Source organism: Rhodamnia argentea, chromosome 7, assembly GCF_020921035.1.
Source record: "Rhodamnia argentea isolate NSW1041297 chromosome 7, ASM2092103v1, whole genome shotgun sequence".
Taxonomy (NCBI): Eukaryota; Viridiplantae; Streptophyta; class Magnoliopsida; order Myrtales; family Myrtaceae; genus Rhodamnia; species Rhodamnia argentea.
In genome coordinates this window covers 25,217,487-25,232,029 of record NC_063156.1, presented here as the reverse complement: position 1 = coordinate 25,232,029, position 14,543 = coordinate 25,217,487, and the positions used below count along the sequence as shown (strand labels likewise).

At 39.6% G+C, this 14,543-nt stretch overlaps 2 protein-coding genes across 5 annotated transcripts; one reads left to right on the top strand and one right to left on the bottom strand.

The window, feature by feature from the left end:
• Positions 1-301: 301 nt before the first annotated feature.
• Positions 302-10,385, bottom strand: LOC115742487. 4 transcript variants are annotated; one of them, XM_030676790.2, is made up of 18 exons: positions 10,205-10,384; positions 9,994-10,119; positions 9,436-9,556; positions 8,912-9,006; positions 8,303-8,462; positions 8,066-8,204; positions 7,828-7,921; positions 7,177-7,317; positions 6,589-6,689; positions 5,914-6,027; positions 4,416-4,639; positions 2,918-2,976; positions 2,642-2,824; positions 2,420-2,543; positions 2,242-2,300; positions 1,638-1,783; positions 1,360-1,524; positions 302-781 (listed from the first exon to the last, which is right to left on the bottom strand). In XM_030676790.2, exons 2-18 carry the CDS (start codon positions 10,052-10,054, stop codon positions 482-484), a joined length of 2,286 nt encoding a protein of 761 aa, XP_030532650.2. In that variant the 5' UTR covers positions 10,055-10,119; positions 10,205-10,384; the 3' UTR covers positions 302-481. The 4 variants fall into 4 exon arrangements, with proteins under 4 accessions (XP_030532650.2, XP_030532651.2, XP_048137582.1 ...); XM_030676791.2 differs by having other exon boundaries at positions 8,912-9,016; positions 10,205-10,214; XM_048281625.1 differs by lacking the exon at positions 8,912-9,006 and having other exon boundaries at positions 10,205-10,214.
• Positions 10,386-11,604: 1,219 nt separating this feature from the next.
• Positions 11,605-13,931, top strand: LOC115742565 (probable serine/threonine-protein kinase PBL26). Its single transcript, XM_048282651.1, has 5 exons — positions 11,605-11,755; positions 12,171-12,367; positions 12,480-12,669; positions 12,900-13,291; positions 13,512-13,931. The coding sequence occupies exons 1-5, from the start codon at positions 11,605-11,607 to the stop codon at positions 13,896-13,898; spliced, it is 1,317 nt and encodes a 438-aa protein (XP_048138608.1). The 3' UTR covers positions 13,899-13,931.
• The last annotated feature ends 612 nt before the right edge of the window (positions 13,932-14,543 follow it).

The following is a 14,543-nucleotide window of genomic DNA, read 5'->3' as shown; positions in this document are numbered from 1 at the left end:
AGTGTGCTCCCCAAACAGGAATTATAAAGTTCTAGCAAACTCTTAGAAATGAGAGTTTATCCACAGAGCTCTTAAAACATAGTTTCAAGTGATTTTACCAAACTTCGCCAGATCCCTACGGCACATGCTATATAATCGGCACCATCTTTCATACAACGAGTAAAGCTTTACCTTCCAAGTGCCGAACATGACCCTAAGTTACTTTGAGCCACAAATTGCTATGATTCGAACACCGGATTTCCCGCAGGCACATCAAAAGTTGACTGCTCAACATTATCCTTAATTGAACAACATGAAAGAACCAAAAACCTCACATGGCAAAATCTTTGTTCAATGTACTGGCGGATCATTCAAAAGTGGCCAACAATGTACTGATATAGTCACAACATAGACATTACAGGTATGACAAAATTTCGGTTTTGGCACCGTAAGGAGGCCAATATAAATTAAAATTAATCCCATAAAGAGAAAGAATCAGTCCTCATAATGATACGCTAACCTCGATGGAGGATTCTGTCAATATGATGTCCTTCGAATTCTCTGCTTTTGGGTGATTTGGCGTGTCAAACTTTATTCTAACATTCAAGGGTTTAACAAACACAAGGTCTCCAAAATCTGCGGAGGATTTTAACAAAATCTCACGGCAGAGATCCCTACCCTCTTTTCCACTGCTCTTCGGCACCAGAAGATCTGAAAGTATTCCAGCATATTTTTCACGATCATCCTCTAGTACATCTAAGTTCCTTCTAAGCCTCAAATAAAGCGCTGCATAAACTATGACCTATAAGGAGGTAAGAAGAATTAGTACCAGTAAAATGTTAAGAGACGTGAAACGCAGAGCAACCTAATTAGCCAAGAAGCATCACTTCTAATTGTGCAGGAAAAAGCTTTGGATGACAGGACCGAGCCAATAAAGAAGGTGCAAAATCGAATGAAATGAATCATCAGTCTGTAGAATCATAAAAGCATTGGTGTTGCCTCATTTAACAAAGGAAAGGTGCGTAGCAGCTGTTTGAATTTGACTTGAATGATTCTGCATTCTCTGAGTGTATACTCTTATTCATTACCTGTGTTTACTATTTAGGCGGAGTACCGGCACCTATGGTCACTAAAATATTCAAAGAAAACTCAGAAACGGAAGAAATTGATTCAACAAATTAAAAGCCAAGAAAATATCATTTGTCTTTTAAAGTTCATGGAGCCAATTGTTCAGTTGATAAAGTGGAATAATCAAGAACAATTAAATCTCCAAGTCGACCCACTTTGATATTTGAAAAGACTATAGATTTTAGTATGTTAAGCTGTGAGATGGAGCATATTACCTGTTAAGGCAGCAAGAAAAGAATTCAGAGAGCATACCTCACTAGAACCAGGACTTGTATTGATAGCACAATCGATGCAAACATTCTTATTGTCAATCCTCGTGTTTGAAGCATCATCATTGTCTTCCACTATCGACTCCAACTCAGGCACGGTGTAGGGAAGATTGTCCAGTTCATCGTACCATTGTTGGGCTACACCAACCTAGATTTTGTCCACCAGAAAAAGTTCTAAGCTATCAAATTTATGGAAGTAGTTGTCTATAAGATCCTATGGGTCATAAATTCCTAGCCTTTTTCTTAGAGATAAGAAATTACCTTTTCTGAAGATCCCACTTCTTCCCCTGATTCACGGACTTCGGTAGCAGCTCCCCGGGCCTGGCGCCATATGCTGCCTTCTTGTACTGGCTCCATGAGCTCAGTATCCTTGGGAATGTCCACATTCAATTTAATGTGGACCCTACCTGATTCACACAAAGGATCTCAAATGGGTGGACTCGATAGTTAACTGAAAGGCACAATTTTCTTATCAGGTTATTGAGGATCTGCAGTTGCTCTTCCATAAACAACTATACTAGAGGGTTTGTCCTTTGGCAACCTCTTTTCCATTGTTACTTGATTTAAAATATGTTGAGGCTGTGGCACAATATTTTGCCCATGGAATTCAAAAAGCAAAAGAATCGGAGTGAATACCAATAATTAAATAAAACAAAAATTAAAACAAATGAAACTAGGCCTTCTCAATATGCAAAACGCGATCTTTTGAGGAGGATAGCTGCTTCTCATTAAATCATTGACAAAGATCTCCAAACTAGAAACTTAGGAGCAAAAGCAACCTTTGTATCTTCGTATTACATAGCAGATAATTTTTAAAGGACCATGAATTCATAGATAAGTATAAGGCTTAAGACCAGAGAAATACCAGGCAACAAGCTGAAACGTTGAACATGATCAGCTGGCATTCCTTGAACTCCATCAGCACTGATGGCATATTTCCAATATTAGCAAACAGATAAAATCAATGATTATTGTTGAGGATACAAAATACCCTCCAGGCATGTGCAAACTTGTGCTGACATCTTTAATATTTAATTACTCACGTGGTGTAAACTCTTTCCAAACGTAAGGCCAACCAGTAAGGTAAGCCAAGAACTCCAAAGTTTGATAACTTAAAAGTTGAAACCTCACCAGAACTTCTGTCAAGTTTCAAAACCCTGTGACCAACTTTAAAATGAACAAAAAATTAAATCAATTTGGATTAGCACCTACTGTACAAGTTACCAACAGATAGAGCTGCATATGTAGAGCATAAAGTTGGGTACCTGGATCACATAGTATCGTGTGCTTTCCAAAGGTAGCTATAGATGATATAAGATCAGTATAAAGGAACCCTTCCCCTACATCAGCAAGAGATTGATGCTGCAACCAATCATAGGGGGTCTGTTTCAAAAGTGTTACTCTCTCTGAAATCAACTCTTCGCCAATCTCCAAAATCTTCTGGAATCCTTGTTTATCGGTCATCAATTCAACAAGACAATTTTAGTAGACCTGTATCAATAATGGAGAAGTGGTCAAAGGACATTGAGCTAATTTCAGACCTTTGACAATGCCTTTGATCTCCCCCGAAGCCAAATCCAAGATCCATGATGCTTCAAAGCTGCAAGAATAACAAACTCTCATAGAGTAAGCACGAAAAAAAAAAAAAAAAAGTGCAATGCATTAAGGGATCAGATACATAGCTCCCCAAATAAATCTACTAGGTAAGTCCTGTTCAGCGCACAACTAGGACAGAAGTAGATAATTGCTCACTAAAATCTATAAGCAAACTAACATTCAGGTGCATATTAAAAAATTCACTCCAGTGAAGAATTTTAAGTTAAAAAAACCTAGATAGAAGTCTTAGTTTCCTTAGCAAGTCGTATTTCTTTGAGTGTGTCAGACATAATCTTAGGTCCCTAACTCTGCTTTCTTTTCCTACGAATTACAAGAATTGAACGGATTTTGCCAAAAGGGAACATCAAATTACTACAACTCCTCGCTCTTTCCATTCTGAATAGTATCATTTTCCTCTCCCATCAGCACAGAGAATCAATAAACAAGAGAAATAAAGAACCATTGAACTTCCTGAGAAAAAATCCTCCTTGAAGTTTAAAAAATGGTTTCAAGAGGAAAGCTCTCATTAAAGATGACAGGGACTTGACAAACGGCTTGTTGAGATATCCTCAAACACAAAAAAATAGGTGCAACACGCTTTTTGAGATGTAAAATGAAAACTAAGGTGGTTTCTAACAAATCAAACTTAAATGTTTGTACCATCAACTTTATCATAGCATCATAGCTAGAGGCTTTGAGTTCAACTCCTGGCACCCTCCTTTCTCTCATTAATGAGTTTCCCATGTTTATACATAATCGGTTTCAACAACTCTTCCACCCACACATTTAGTGCTTCTTTGGTTGAGGCCATGTCATCTTATCAGCCTTCTTTATCCTACCAGCCGTATTGTGGGGGTGTGCTTAGATATAAACTGTGTCATTGATAGTTTAAGCTTTTATGCTCTGTGGGAGAGCTAGGGAAAGAAAATGAAGAAGGAAAATGCTAAAAAAATTGGAGATTTTCCTTCTGTTTACTTCTCAGTAAAAATTGAAAGCGTCCCTATTTTCTGCACAAATTTTCATTCCCTTCATTTTCATTATTCTCCCAAACAAAGCCTTAGAGAAGACGCACACTTAACTTAGAGAACACTCCGGCTTACTTATCCAAATTGGAAAAAGACAACTTGTAAGTGTAGCATCTCCCTCTAAAACTGAAAAACAAAAATCTTATTTTGAGTTCTAGTGATTGCTTGATTCAAACAGAGAAATGCTATAAAGAGTCCAGCTGCTTCCATATGAACCCCGTCAAGAAATGTGGAATCCAAGGCCAACATGTAAGAGACTTTATTACTAACTAATTAGAATACCATCAAGACCTAGGAAATGTCATTATTTTCTCAAGCATGTTTGAAACATTAAAATAACACATGCTAAAAATAAATGACTAAAGGATCAATCGAAGCTAAGGAATTTGTTGGGATAAGCTGTACAAGTGTCCTTTACCTGTGGCTTATAATTAACAATTTATCAGCATCTAGCTGAAGTATATGCCAAGGAAAATCTAGTATCTGTGTATCAAGAGCTCCAGTGTCCGCAATGGTCTGCCCTCGGAAACCCAGCATATTCATGATCCAGCTCCAAACTGTAACTTTTGTTTTGCTATAGTCTTTTGGATATATGGTCTCGACAAGCCGGTGCCTCATGTCTGCTCTCCTTATAGCATGGTTCTATTAGAGGCCAACAATGAGTGATGTGGAAAATGTTATAAATCCATGACAACAAACCAAGACTAACAAAGGCACATATTGAACTGAGGAAGCACCAGTTCCTGTAATCTCTCTCGAGATACAAACAAATATACTACAACATTAACAGCCAATTTGCAGACAGCTAGTATATCGCAAACTTTGTTAATAAACTGCATTCATGTTACATGTTTTGAAAACAAAGAGAACCCTAGTATGAAGATGCACGTATCTAGGACATTCTAACAAGAAAAAAATACAACGCCATGTAACATTGGCTGTGTGTGAGACTACAAATTACCAGATCTGTGCACAAAACATGTAAGAAGATTGGGAGGAAACAAGAAATGGATAACAGGATAATCAACTAAAATTGACTGGCATATTACAACATCGTAGAACATGGATACATGTTTCTTGAACAAGAATGCATTTTAATGTGCCATCCAAGAAAGGCACCATTTTAGATTTTAATTCGCAATCATACGGGGATTGATGAAGAAGATGATTGTAATGCACACAGAATCCCTACAAGTATTTCTTAAACAGATTTGTTAAGCCATCAGCTTTTCATGAAGACCACACCACAGCCGGGCAATATCAGTGTAACAAAAACACAAAAACAAGAGGGCAACGTTTTGATGAGTCGCTTTGGGCCTCAGATACCTCTGTCATTATGATAAGTCAGATCATCTTAATTGTCTATCGTGTCATATCGAGGACATTCAAATACATCCTGACCACAATAGCACAGTGTAATATTTCTAGCATAAGTCAGATTAATGACCCAACTTTTTTCCAGCGAATGAAACGAGACTAATGTGACAACGCCAAAAAGCTGTTTTTCTGTGTTGAGAGTTCCAATCTTCCAAATGATATTAAAGAATCATTTATTGTCCCCAAAATGTCCACAAATGCAGGATACAAACATGAATTGAGCATTAAATACAAAATGTGGCCATGGAAAATTCCAACATTCTTAAATGCACCTAAGTGATAATTCTATGTTTGCTCATGCACAAAATACTGCACCAGGTCTGCAAACAGGATCTCAAAATTTCACACTTATTATAAGCTATTCTTAACAAATACGTGTACTCACGTTAGTACAAATATTAACAATTGACAATGAAGAACTAGTACTAACAATAGAAAAAGGTATGTCTGGAGAAGTCATGGGAAGAACTCTACTTTTATTTTCATCCACTGCTTTAGAATTGTCAGATATGAATAAAAAAATATCTGTCAATGCATACCTCTGAATCCGCGATATACAGGCAATCCTCTGCGGCATGGTATAAAGAAGATGCAGGACAGAACAATTTGGCAGATTCAAAATCACCATCTTCAAACCCCGGCAAAGAACCAATCTGAGACATTGCTTTACCTTTAGTCGTGTAAGTTATCTCTACTTTCCAACGTAAGAAATGAAGACACTAAATGTCAAGTTTAGGATCCTATCTAACAAATCAGATTGTCAAAGTACTGCAGAATCCACTTAAGAAAGCTAGCTAAATGCATAAAGTTATTGACAAGAGTGATGCCTCCAACATTTATGCATTGAGAATCAGCAAAAGCCAGCGATTGTATCAAAAAGAGATCATGAAGGCATTGGCAAAATTACGCCCCTAGTTCTGTACTCTATAAATCCTTTTTCAGTCAGATCTTCCCAATAATTAAACATTACAATGTAGCACCTTACAAGCAACCGTTGCTAGAGACTGCTCTCAGAGCTGTCTCAAGGTTTCTTTATGCCCAACAATTCTCAGATAAATGCTTGTTTTGTCTGATAAAGTCCATGCCATAACTGTAATGTAGTAGTATGAAGTTTGAATGCATTTATGCACAATAGCAGAAAACATGCACATATTGTTCTACTCCAAAGACCAATGGCAAATCAAGATACTTATAACTGAGTACAAATTCCGTACACAATCCAGAATCTTCCCATTGCCATCACATATGATTATCCGATGATGATTGCTGTCAGAAAGGAATAGGCGACTGCCATCCTCATCAGCAGTCACACAACCTATAACAAAGAATTGCACTCACTAAAATTTAGCATATGATATAAGAAAATCAAAACACTTCATATGCTAAACCAGAAATTCTGTACTTGAGCTAAAAAAAAAGCAATAAGATACAATAACAATGCATGCGGCTGAGCAAAAAGAAACTTTACATCAGCACCAGAAGCATAAAAATGAAGGAAAAGTGCTAATAAAACCGTGCCTCTAGAAGTGATACCTAGAGTTCTCAGTGGCACTTCATATTTAGAAAAAAGAATAATCTCTCAAAGCATATACTGTAGAATCAAAAATGCTTCCTTTCAGCCACAAACAGTTTCACTATTCAAGGTAAAACCCATTCAAAAGCTAAAATAACAAAAAAAAGAAATGAAAAAAGAAGTTTTACCACCAACATGAAGCCACAAAACAATATTTCATGGTAATCCATCGTGTTTTAAAAGTGTGTCATAAAGTCGATTGAAATTTAAGCTTATTTAAATTTTATACCTGGAAAATAAAGTAGCAGATTTCGCACAATAGAAGAGAGGCAAGGCTCCTTGGCAATATCATTTTGCTTGAAAAGTGGGCTTTTGGATCTGACAGGTGGCTCAGAATCCTCTTTGTCTAGCTTACCGAAATCCTCAACCACTGTAGTATACATCACCAGATCGCTCCCATAAGCAAATCTCCCAAAATTGTATAAACCATAAAGAAAAAGGCATAACCACGGTTGGCACTGAATTATTACAAATCTAACAGAGTACAGGAACCCCTCATTTTACTGACATACAGTGAGCAGGTGATTCGGGAGGAAAGGCAACAAAGAGTACAGCAGGAGAACGTATGGAGAGAAGTGCTTGTAGAGGAAACAAGATTAATATTACCACAGCAACTTTGTGCACAACTTAATAGACCGCAGACTCAACAAGACAACGGACACTCTTACAATGTCAAATGTACTTTTACCACATTCAAGCAGGTAATTGCTCAGCCTATAAATCTTCAAGAGCAAAATAAGTACTCCCTCTTCCAGACTCAAATATAAGGAGGAGAAAAAAGGCATAATAGAAAGCAAGAGTTATCCCAGTCAAAAGTGACTATTATAGCATACTATTACAAACATATCTCCGAAATGTTATGAATGGAAATGTCACATACCTTTTTCAATCATCTCAACATCGGCATCCTTCTCAAGGAAAACAACTGGATTCTTAAGTTCATTATACAAAACAAAACAAGGCTCATTTGTTATCTGCAAGAACGACAGGACCAAAGATGCAAGGATGAGAGAAATCATCGAGGTAGACTAGACTAGATGGCCAAGGTACAAGGAGAAATTTAAATCCACAAAAACCTCAAAGCCTTTACCAAGAACCACAAAGCTTCAGCAAATTACCTCAGAGAAGTTCTTGCTAGTAAATAACACCGGAAAGTTGACATGCTCCTTCATCATCAATTCAGCTACATGGGTTTGATAAAGAGAGGAACCAACTGTACTGCCAAACTGAAAAACCATGACATATATATATGGAGACCTGCAACAGCACAAGAAAGGAGGGGACAATAAAAACTCACGCATGGCAATGTATCCAATCAGACAATAAGTGGTTCGGAAGAGTACTTGTTCCTCTACCTCTGCTGAATTGACTTCATTATTCTGAGAGATTTAACTGCTTGAAATCGCATTGATGGAGAATTCGCAACCGATTGACCAAGCAGAACTAAAAATGTCTTCACTCTCCGAAGACAATCATTATCTGTTTCAAACTTATTCAACCAAAAATGATTCGGGCCTATAAAAATCATTACAAAAGAGGGACTGAGAAGCGAGAACTACATTATATGACATAGAATAAACAAAATACTTTTACACAACAATTCGCAAGCGCAAGCAAGCTTGGATAGTTGTAGATACACGAAAGAGAGAAGGGGAGGGCAATCCACGTATAAATATTTCAGGAATTCCAAAGTCAACTGCTGCTATCACTCATCAGCAATCCACAAGAACACGTTATACATTCTATTTCCTCACAAAATAAAAGCAAAATCATAAGTCATAATCAATGGAAGAACAGACAACCAAAGTATTTTTTAATAGATAACAGAAAAGAACCTTCAACCAACAACCATGACAACCAAGCCTATTCCTTCTAGCAGGAAAAAAGGGAGCAAAAAGACTTGTTACATGAGGGCACAAAAATAAAAAAAAATGCCCTTTTTTCCTGAATATTGCTTCTCATACCTTCAAGTGCATTAAATGAGGATTGAATGAAGGATAAGATGCTGTTTTCAACCTCATGTGCAGAATCATTTAGAACTTCTGAAAGTGTTGAAATCCTGAAAATGGCTGTAAAAGATAAGTTAAAAGATATTTCAAGCATCATTTCACAGAGCAAAAATAAATCACTCATAAGTCCTTTTATTTTCCTTAGTGGATTCACGAGTGAATCTCAAACTGATCCAAGACTTGTGCATTTCATTTGGCTGAAACATAGCAGAATTTCACAAAAAGAAAGAACGGAAAAATATCATGCCACAAAATACGCCTTTGCCAAATCTATGACATAAGAACGTGAACAAAATCAACAGATTTAGTCACAGCAAGTGAGCCGCGTCATTTCTCAGCCATCACTAAAACTTTTAAGATTTCAAGAATACAATGAGACCTCAAGGACACGCTGCAACAGAAAAGTGCGTACCAGACTGGTAACATCAGCAATCATTCTAGAAATCACGGCAAGAAATATAAAGTACACTTCAAATTACCTTCGCATGTCAAAGAAACTCCTTTCGATTGGCATGTCAAATCTTTCCCATGGTTGACTGTGACTAACTGAAGAGGAAGCAGATAGACAGAAAGCTGATGTGCATCCCCTGTAGTCATTACCTGTAAATAAAATCAAAAGGCAAAACTTTAAGCAATACAATAATTTTTGGAACAGCATTTCCTGCAAATCTGAAGAATGAACCGAGCAAGAGGATTGTTTCCGAGACGGGACCACCAAATGTTCAGTCATCCTCTAAGTATGCGTATAGTTGAGTCCCCAATCAGGTTCTTTACTATAGAGAAGATTGCTCAAGATGCAGTAACAACACTACCGATCAAAAGATCACAACTTTCAATTAAAATTGATGTTAGACAGGAAGATAGTAATTCACCGTTGGTTCAAGAAATTGAGTTAAACAGGAAACACAAGTACAACCCAAAGAAAAAGAAAGATGGTTCAGAAATAACACAAGCCCACAACCCAATCTGCGAGCACGAACCCAAAGCAAGAAAAAGGTTGAAACTTCAAGACAATTAGCCAAAAGAGGCAGCCTAACCTGCGAAAACACGGGGCAAGAAGCTCGAAGTTTGACACAAACGACGATATCTCACAGCCATATGATCCCTGTCCTTGCCAATTGCCCAAGTAACTGGTTTCTTGATATTGTGTCTCGGTTTCACCACTTCAACGGACAAACAAGCGGCGACATTAGAAGAAAGAGAGAGAGAAAATAGGAAAGGAAGAGCATGAAAGATGAAACAACATACAGATTCCGGAGGGAAGGTGCTTATCGATTGCTGTTGACTGGGGCTAGAGGGGGCGAGAGAGCTGAAGAACAGAGTCACCATGAATGTGCATGCGTACGCCGCCGCCTCCCGCCCAGGGGAAACGAAGGGTGGGAGCGGAAAGGGAACTAGGAGAGACCAATGCGTTATTTCTCCTATTTTCGCATTTCCTTAGTTTCATAGACAAAACTCATTAAAAGCTCTCCTCTCGTAAGGATTTTCCTTTTTATGCCTTTCGGACAGGTTTTGAAATTCAAACAAGGACATGTATAATCTATTTTTGAAAAAATAAAAATCGACTGAACCTTATTAATATCCAAACTAAAATATTCCGACAAAAAAAAAAACTAAAACAAATATTTGATAAAGAAAAAATTCACACTAAAACAAAATATTTTGAATTGAATGTAATTTTTGGGTCCCAAGTCAACATGCTATTCCAAAGCGAAAAAAAGTTTCGATTGAAGTTAAACAATTTCTAATGGAGTGGTCGAATTTAATGGAATAATACAAAAGTTCGAATTATATATGTAATTTTTTTGATCAATCTCTGACTCTTATCTTTCTAACTTTTACTCTATCTCTTTGCAGAGCACGGAAGTCGAACCCTACATCCGTGATACTAACATCCCACCCCACAATTCATTTATCAGTAGGGATGCATGTCTATTGGCATGCATATAATGTTTGTGTAGTGTTTATTAATTTTGAGGACTCTGCTTCCTTCTTCGGAAAAGGGAATTTTTCTTAATACGTTCTAATGCTAAACTTTTCGAACGTCCAAAACCTCTTCTGCTTGTTGGCCATGTTTTCAGGAAACACTGGAGGACGCAGGGACTCTCTTCTGTTTTCTTGTTTTTGACCTCATTCTCCTGTTAAAGACGCCATTCCTATTTTGGGATCTCCTCCTTTTTTAATTGAACGATGATGTTTCGAAATGCCTAACTTATCAGAATCTAGACATTCTCTTTTTGTCTCTTCGTTACTCTCTCACCTTCAATGAGGATAATGACCACCAGTGTCTAAGAACCGCCTCCATCACCAGTTTTTTTCTTATGTTTTTCTGGTGATTTCTCGATCGATAGAGCGCCGGATTCTCGAAAGAAAAAAAAATGTGTTTATAGCTACATTTTAGTCTGATTGTTTCGTGAGAATTTTCTTGTGTTCTCTACCGGTTCATTCTGCCATTGGGGATGTGAAGCCTTCTTGTTGCAGAGCTTGCTTGGATCAAAGTTTTCCGGGACATTTTCTCCGGTTCGGACGACCGCCACATCCATTGTAAATCGGCTACAAAATTGTTCCGACTTCGATAAATAAAACAAAACCTTTGTGCTTGGGAGATAAAAGGGTGAGAATTTATCATTGCATCACCAGGCTGAGAGATGAGTTGCTTTTCATGCTTTTCATCCCACGAGAAGAAGGTAGCTTCCAAGAGCTGGTCAGATGGTGGGAGAAGACAACAGAACCAATTGCCCACCTCTCCTCCTCCTCCTCCTCCTCCTCGGAGGCAGTCTACCGCTCCATCACGGACCGGTAAGTGCATTTGATCATGTCGCAATCTTTTCGGAGAATCGGCACACACGCTCGCTATGAAGCTCACATACTTACTGTTCGGACCATTCGAAAAAAAGAAACTATTTTTTCTTCCTTATCCTGCAGCATACCAGCGAGTAATGTGTGAATTTCTTCTGAAAAGTTAACCACGTAATTGTTTTCTTCAGCAATATGTACAGCCTCAAAGGATTGTGTAAAATGCTTTGTTCTAAATTTTTTGGGCCTTTCTTATGGCTTTGATTGTGCAAATCCGGTCGTGAGACTCAAGAACTAGTAAATGACTGGGATGGATGCCGAGGCAGCCAGAAGGCAAACTCGCTAGGCCGAGTTTTCTTTTGAGTTTTTGCTGTTAGAAATTGATGTTTCCGTCATCGGTCGTGCAGAGACGACTAAGCCAAGAGCACCGGTGGAGACCGAGCCGAAAAGGACGCTCCTCCTAAAGAAGCGGGCACCAACAACAACAACGTTGCGGCGCAAACATTCACCTTCCGAGAACTGGCCACGGCAACAAAGAACTTTAGGCAGGAATGCCTGATCGGGGAAGGCGGGTTCGGGAGAGTTTACAAGGGAAAGCTCGACAAAACCGGGCAGGTGAATGCAAACCCCGAACAATCAAAAGAGCAAAAAGGAACATTTTATGACTGCTATGATCAATGGACATATAACCAGAGACTAATCTAGAGGTTGACGTCGAAACATTCAGGTCGCGGCGGTGAAACAACTCGACAGGAACGGCTTGCAAGGGAACAGAGAGTTCCTTGTGGAGGTGTTGATGCTGAGCCTTCTGCACCATGAGAACTTGGTGAATCTCATCGGCTATTGCGCCGACGGCGATCAGAGGCTTTTGGTGTACGAGTACATGCCCCGCGGTTCCTTGGAAGACCATCTGCTCGGTACTACGTACTTTCATCGCACCCGTTCGCAATGATTTCGAACAATTTCCTTTTGTGCACCCATTGAATGTTTTTTCAAGACACCATCCTTAAGCATTCGCTGTCTCCGACGCGTTAGCTAGTTTACAAACTGAATCTGCTTGTGTGCCAAAATCAAGTTTTATGCTGTAACAAGTTTGAAGAGATTTGGTTCCAAAACAAACCGCTTATGTTCCTATGCTCCATTACAGATCTGGCACCAAACCAAAAGCCATTAGATTGGCCCACAAGAATGAAGATAGCCCTAGGAGCGGCCAAGGGCTTGGAGTATCTGCACGACAAGGCGAACCCCCCGGTGATCTACCGCGACTTGAAGTCCTCCAACATCCTTTTGGACAACCAGTTCGACGCGAAGCTCTCGGATTTCGGGTTGGCCAAGCTGGGCCCGATGGGGGACAGACAGCACGTGTCGTCAAGAGTGATGGGGACTTACGGCTACTGCGCCCCGGAGTATCAGAGGACGGGCCAGCTTACCGTGAAGTCGGATGTGTACAGCTTCGGCGTTGTCCTGTTGGAGTTGATCACTGGAAGAAGAGCCATCGATACCACCCGGCCGACAGAAGAGCAAAATCTAGTCACTTGGGTAAGGAACTTCTTTTGGGTCGACATCCGGCGTACGAATTTTGCAGCAGCGAATCTATTTTCGTTAGCATTACGATCTCGCTAAATTATTCCGTCATCCGTGCATACTTTCGTCCAATTTCATTAGCTTTAGAATCAAATCGGCACGAAAGCAGTTTGACACCTTGAGTGATCGTCGCATGCAGCTCATTCTAAACTATTGTCATTTTGGCTCGAAACAGGCACAGCCCGTTTTCAAGGACCCACGCAGATACCCGGAACTGGCGGATCCGCTCCTAAACGACGACTTTCCCGTGAGAGGCCTGAACCAGGCGGTCGCAGTAGCCGCCATGTGCCTCAACGAGGAAGTGGCGGTCCGACCCTTAATGGCCGATGTCGTGACTGCGTTGAGCTATCTCTGGTTAGGCCCCGGGACAGGGACCGTAACGGTCCACGCGCAATCTCCCCCGTCCGATCACAGCACGATGGACGGAGCTAGGAACAACGATCAGGCAGAGGACGGAACCGGCACGACGGAACGAGAGCGCGCGGTCGCGGAAGCCATCGAATGGGGCTCCAACTCCCGGCGCAACGCGAGCTCGCGCCGTACCAGTGTTTCTTCATTGTGAGATTTTTTTTTTTTTTTTTTTGCACATACGATGTTGTTAATACTGCCGGCATTTTCTCCATCCGGGGGGTTTCATTGCGTCTTCGGATCTTGCAATAAGAGAATCTCCAGGAACATGTTTCTCTTCCTTATGTTTTAAGATTGAAGAAAGATCGTCGAATTTCACGTATGCAGAGAGATACGCTGACAAATTTGATTTCTGCAGATGCATCTAAAAACGACAGCAAAATGTGACCGTTTAGTCCTAGAATTTATAGTAAATCATGTTTAAAGCGATTTTTCAGCGGTAAAAGTTGTAATTGCATTAGAACGAAAAATAGAATGCGAGATTAAGTTCAACCGGCCTGTCGACTTAGCCGTTGAATATGTCCGCAAGCAAATTTTAATCCAATTGGACGTGGAATCATTGTAAAATGCAAGATCGAGCAAGAGTCTTTTGGAGTTTATCATCATCACATTGGTTATTCAAGAATTGTTATAAAAATCAAGCCCTTCTCTATTTGGTCAAACTTAAATATCGACCTCACCATCAATCACTTATCGAAGAATTCGTAACTCGTAAAAACACACACTCTCTCTCTCGGCATTCGCAACAATGGTGCCATTTTGGTGGCCGCCTATTTAGGGCCGATCGGTTTCAGACCTA

Coding starts and splice junctions, on each gene's coding strand:
- LOC115742487 (XM_030676790.2), bottom strand. CDS start 10,054: ATGGCTGTGAGATATCGTCGTTTGTGTCAAACTTCGAGCTTCTTGCCC. Junction 8,205..8,302: donor ATGAAGTCAATTCAGCAGAG/GTAGAGGAACAA, acceptor GTGCTGTTGCAG/GTCTCCATATATATATGTCA. Junction 7,922..8,065: donor CTAGCAAGAACTTCTCTGAG/GTAATTTGCTGA, acceptor TCGTTCTTGCAG/ATAACAAATGAGCCTTGTTT.
- LOC115742565 (XM_048282651.1), top strand. CDS start 11,605: ATGAGTTGCTTTTCATGCTTTTCATCCCACGAGAAGAAGGTAGCTTCC. Junction 12,368..12,479: donor AGCTCGACAAAACCGGGCAG/GTGAATGCAAAC, acceptor CGAAACATTCAG/GTCGCGGCGGTGAAACAACT. Junction 13,292..13,511: donor AGCAAAATCTAGTCACTTGG/GTAAGGAACTTC, acceptor GGCTCGAAACAG/GCACAGCCCGTTTTCAAGGA.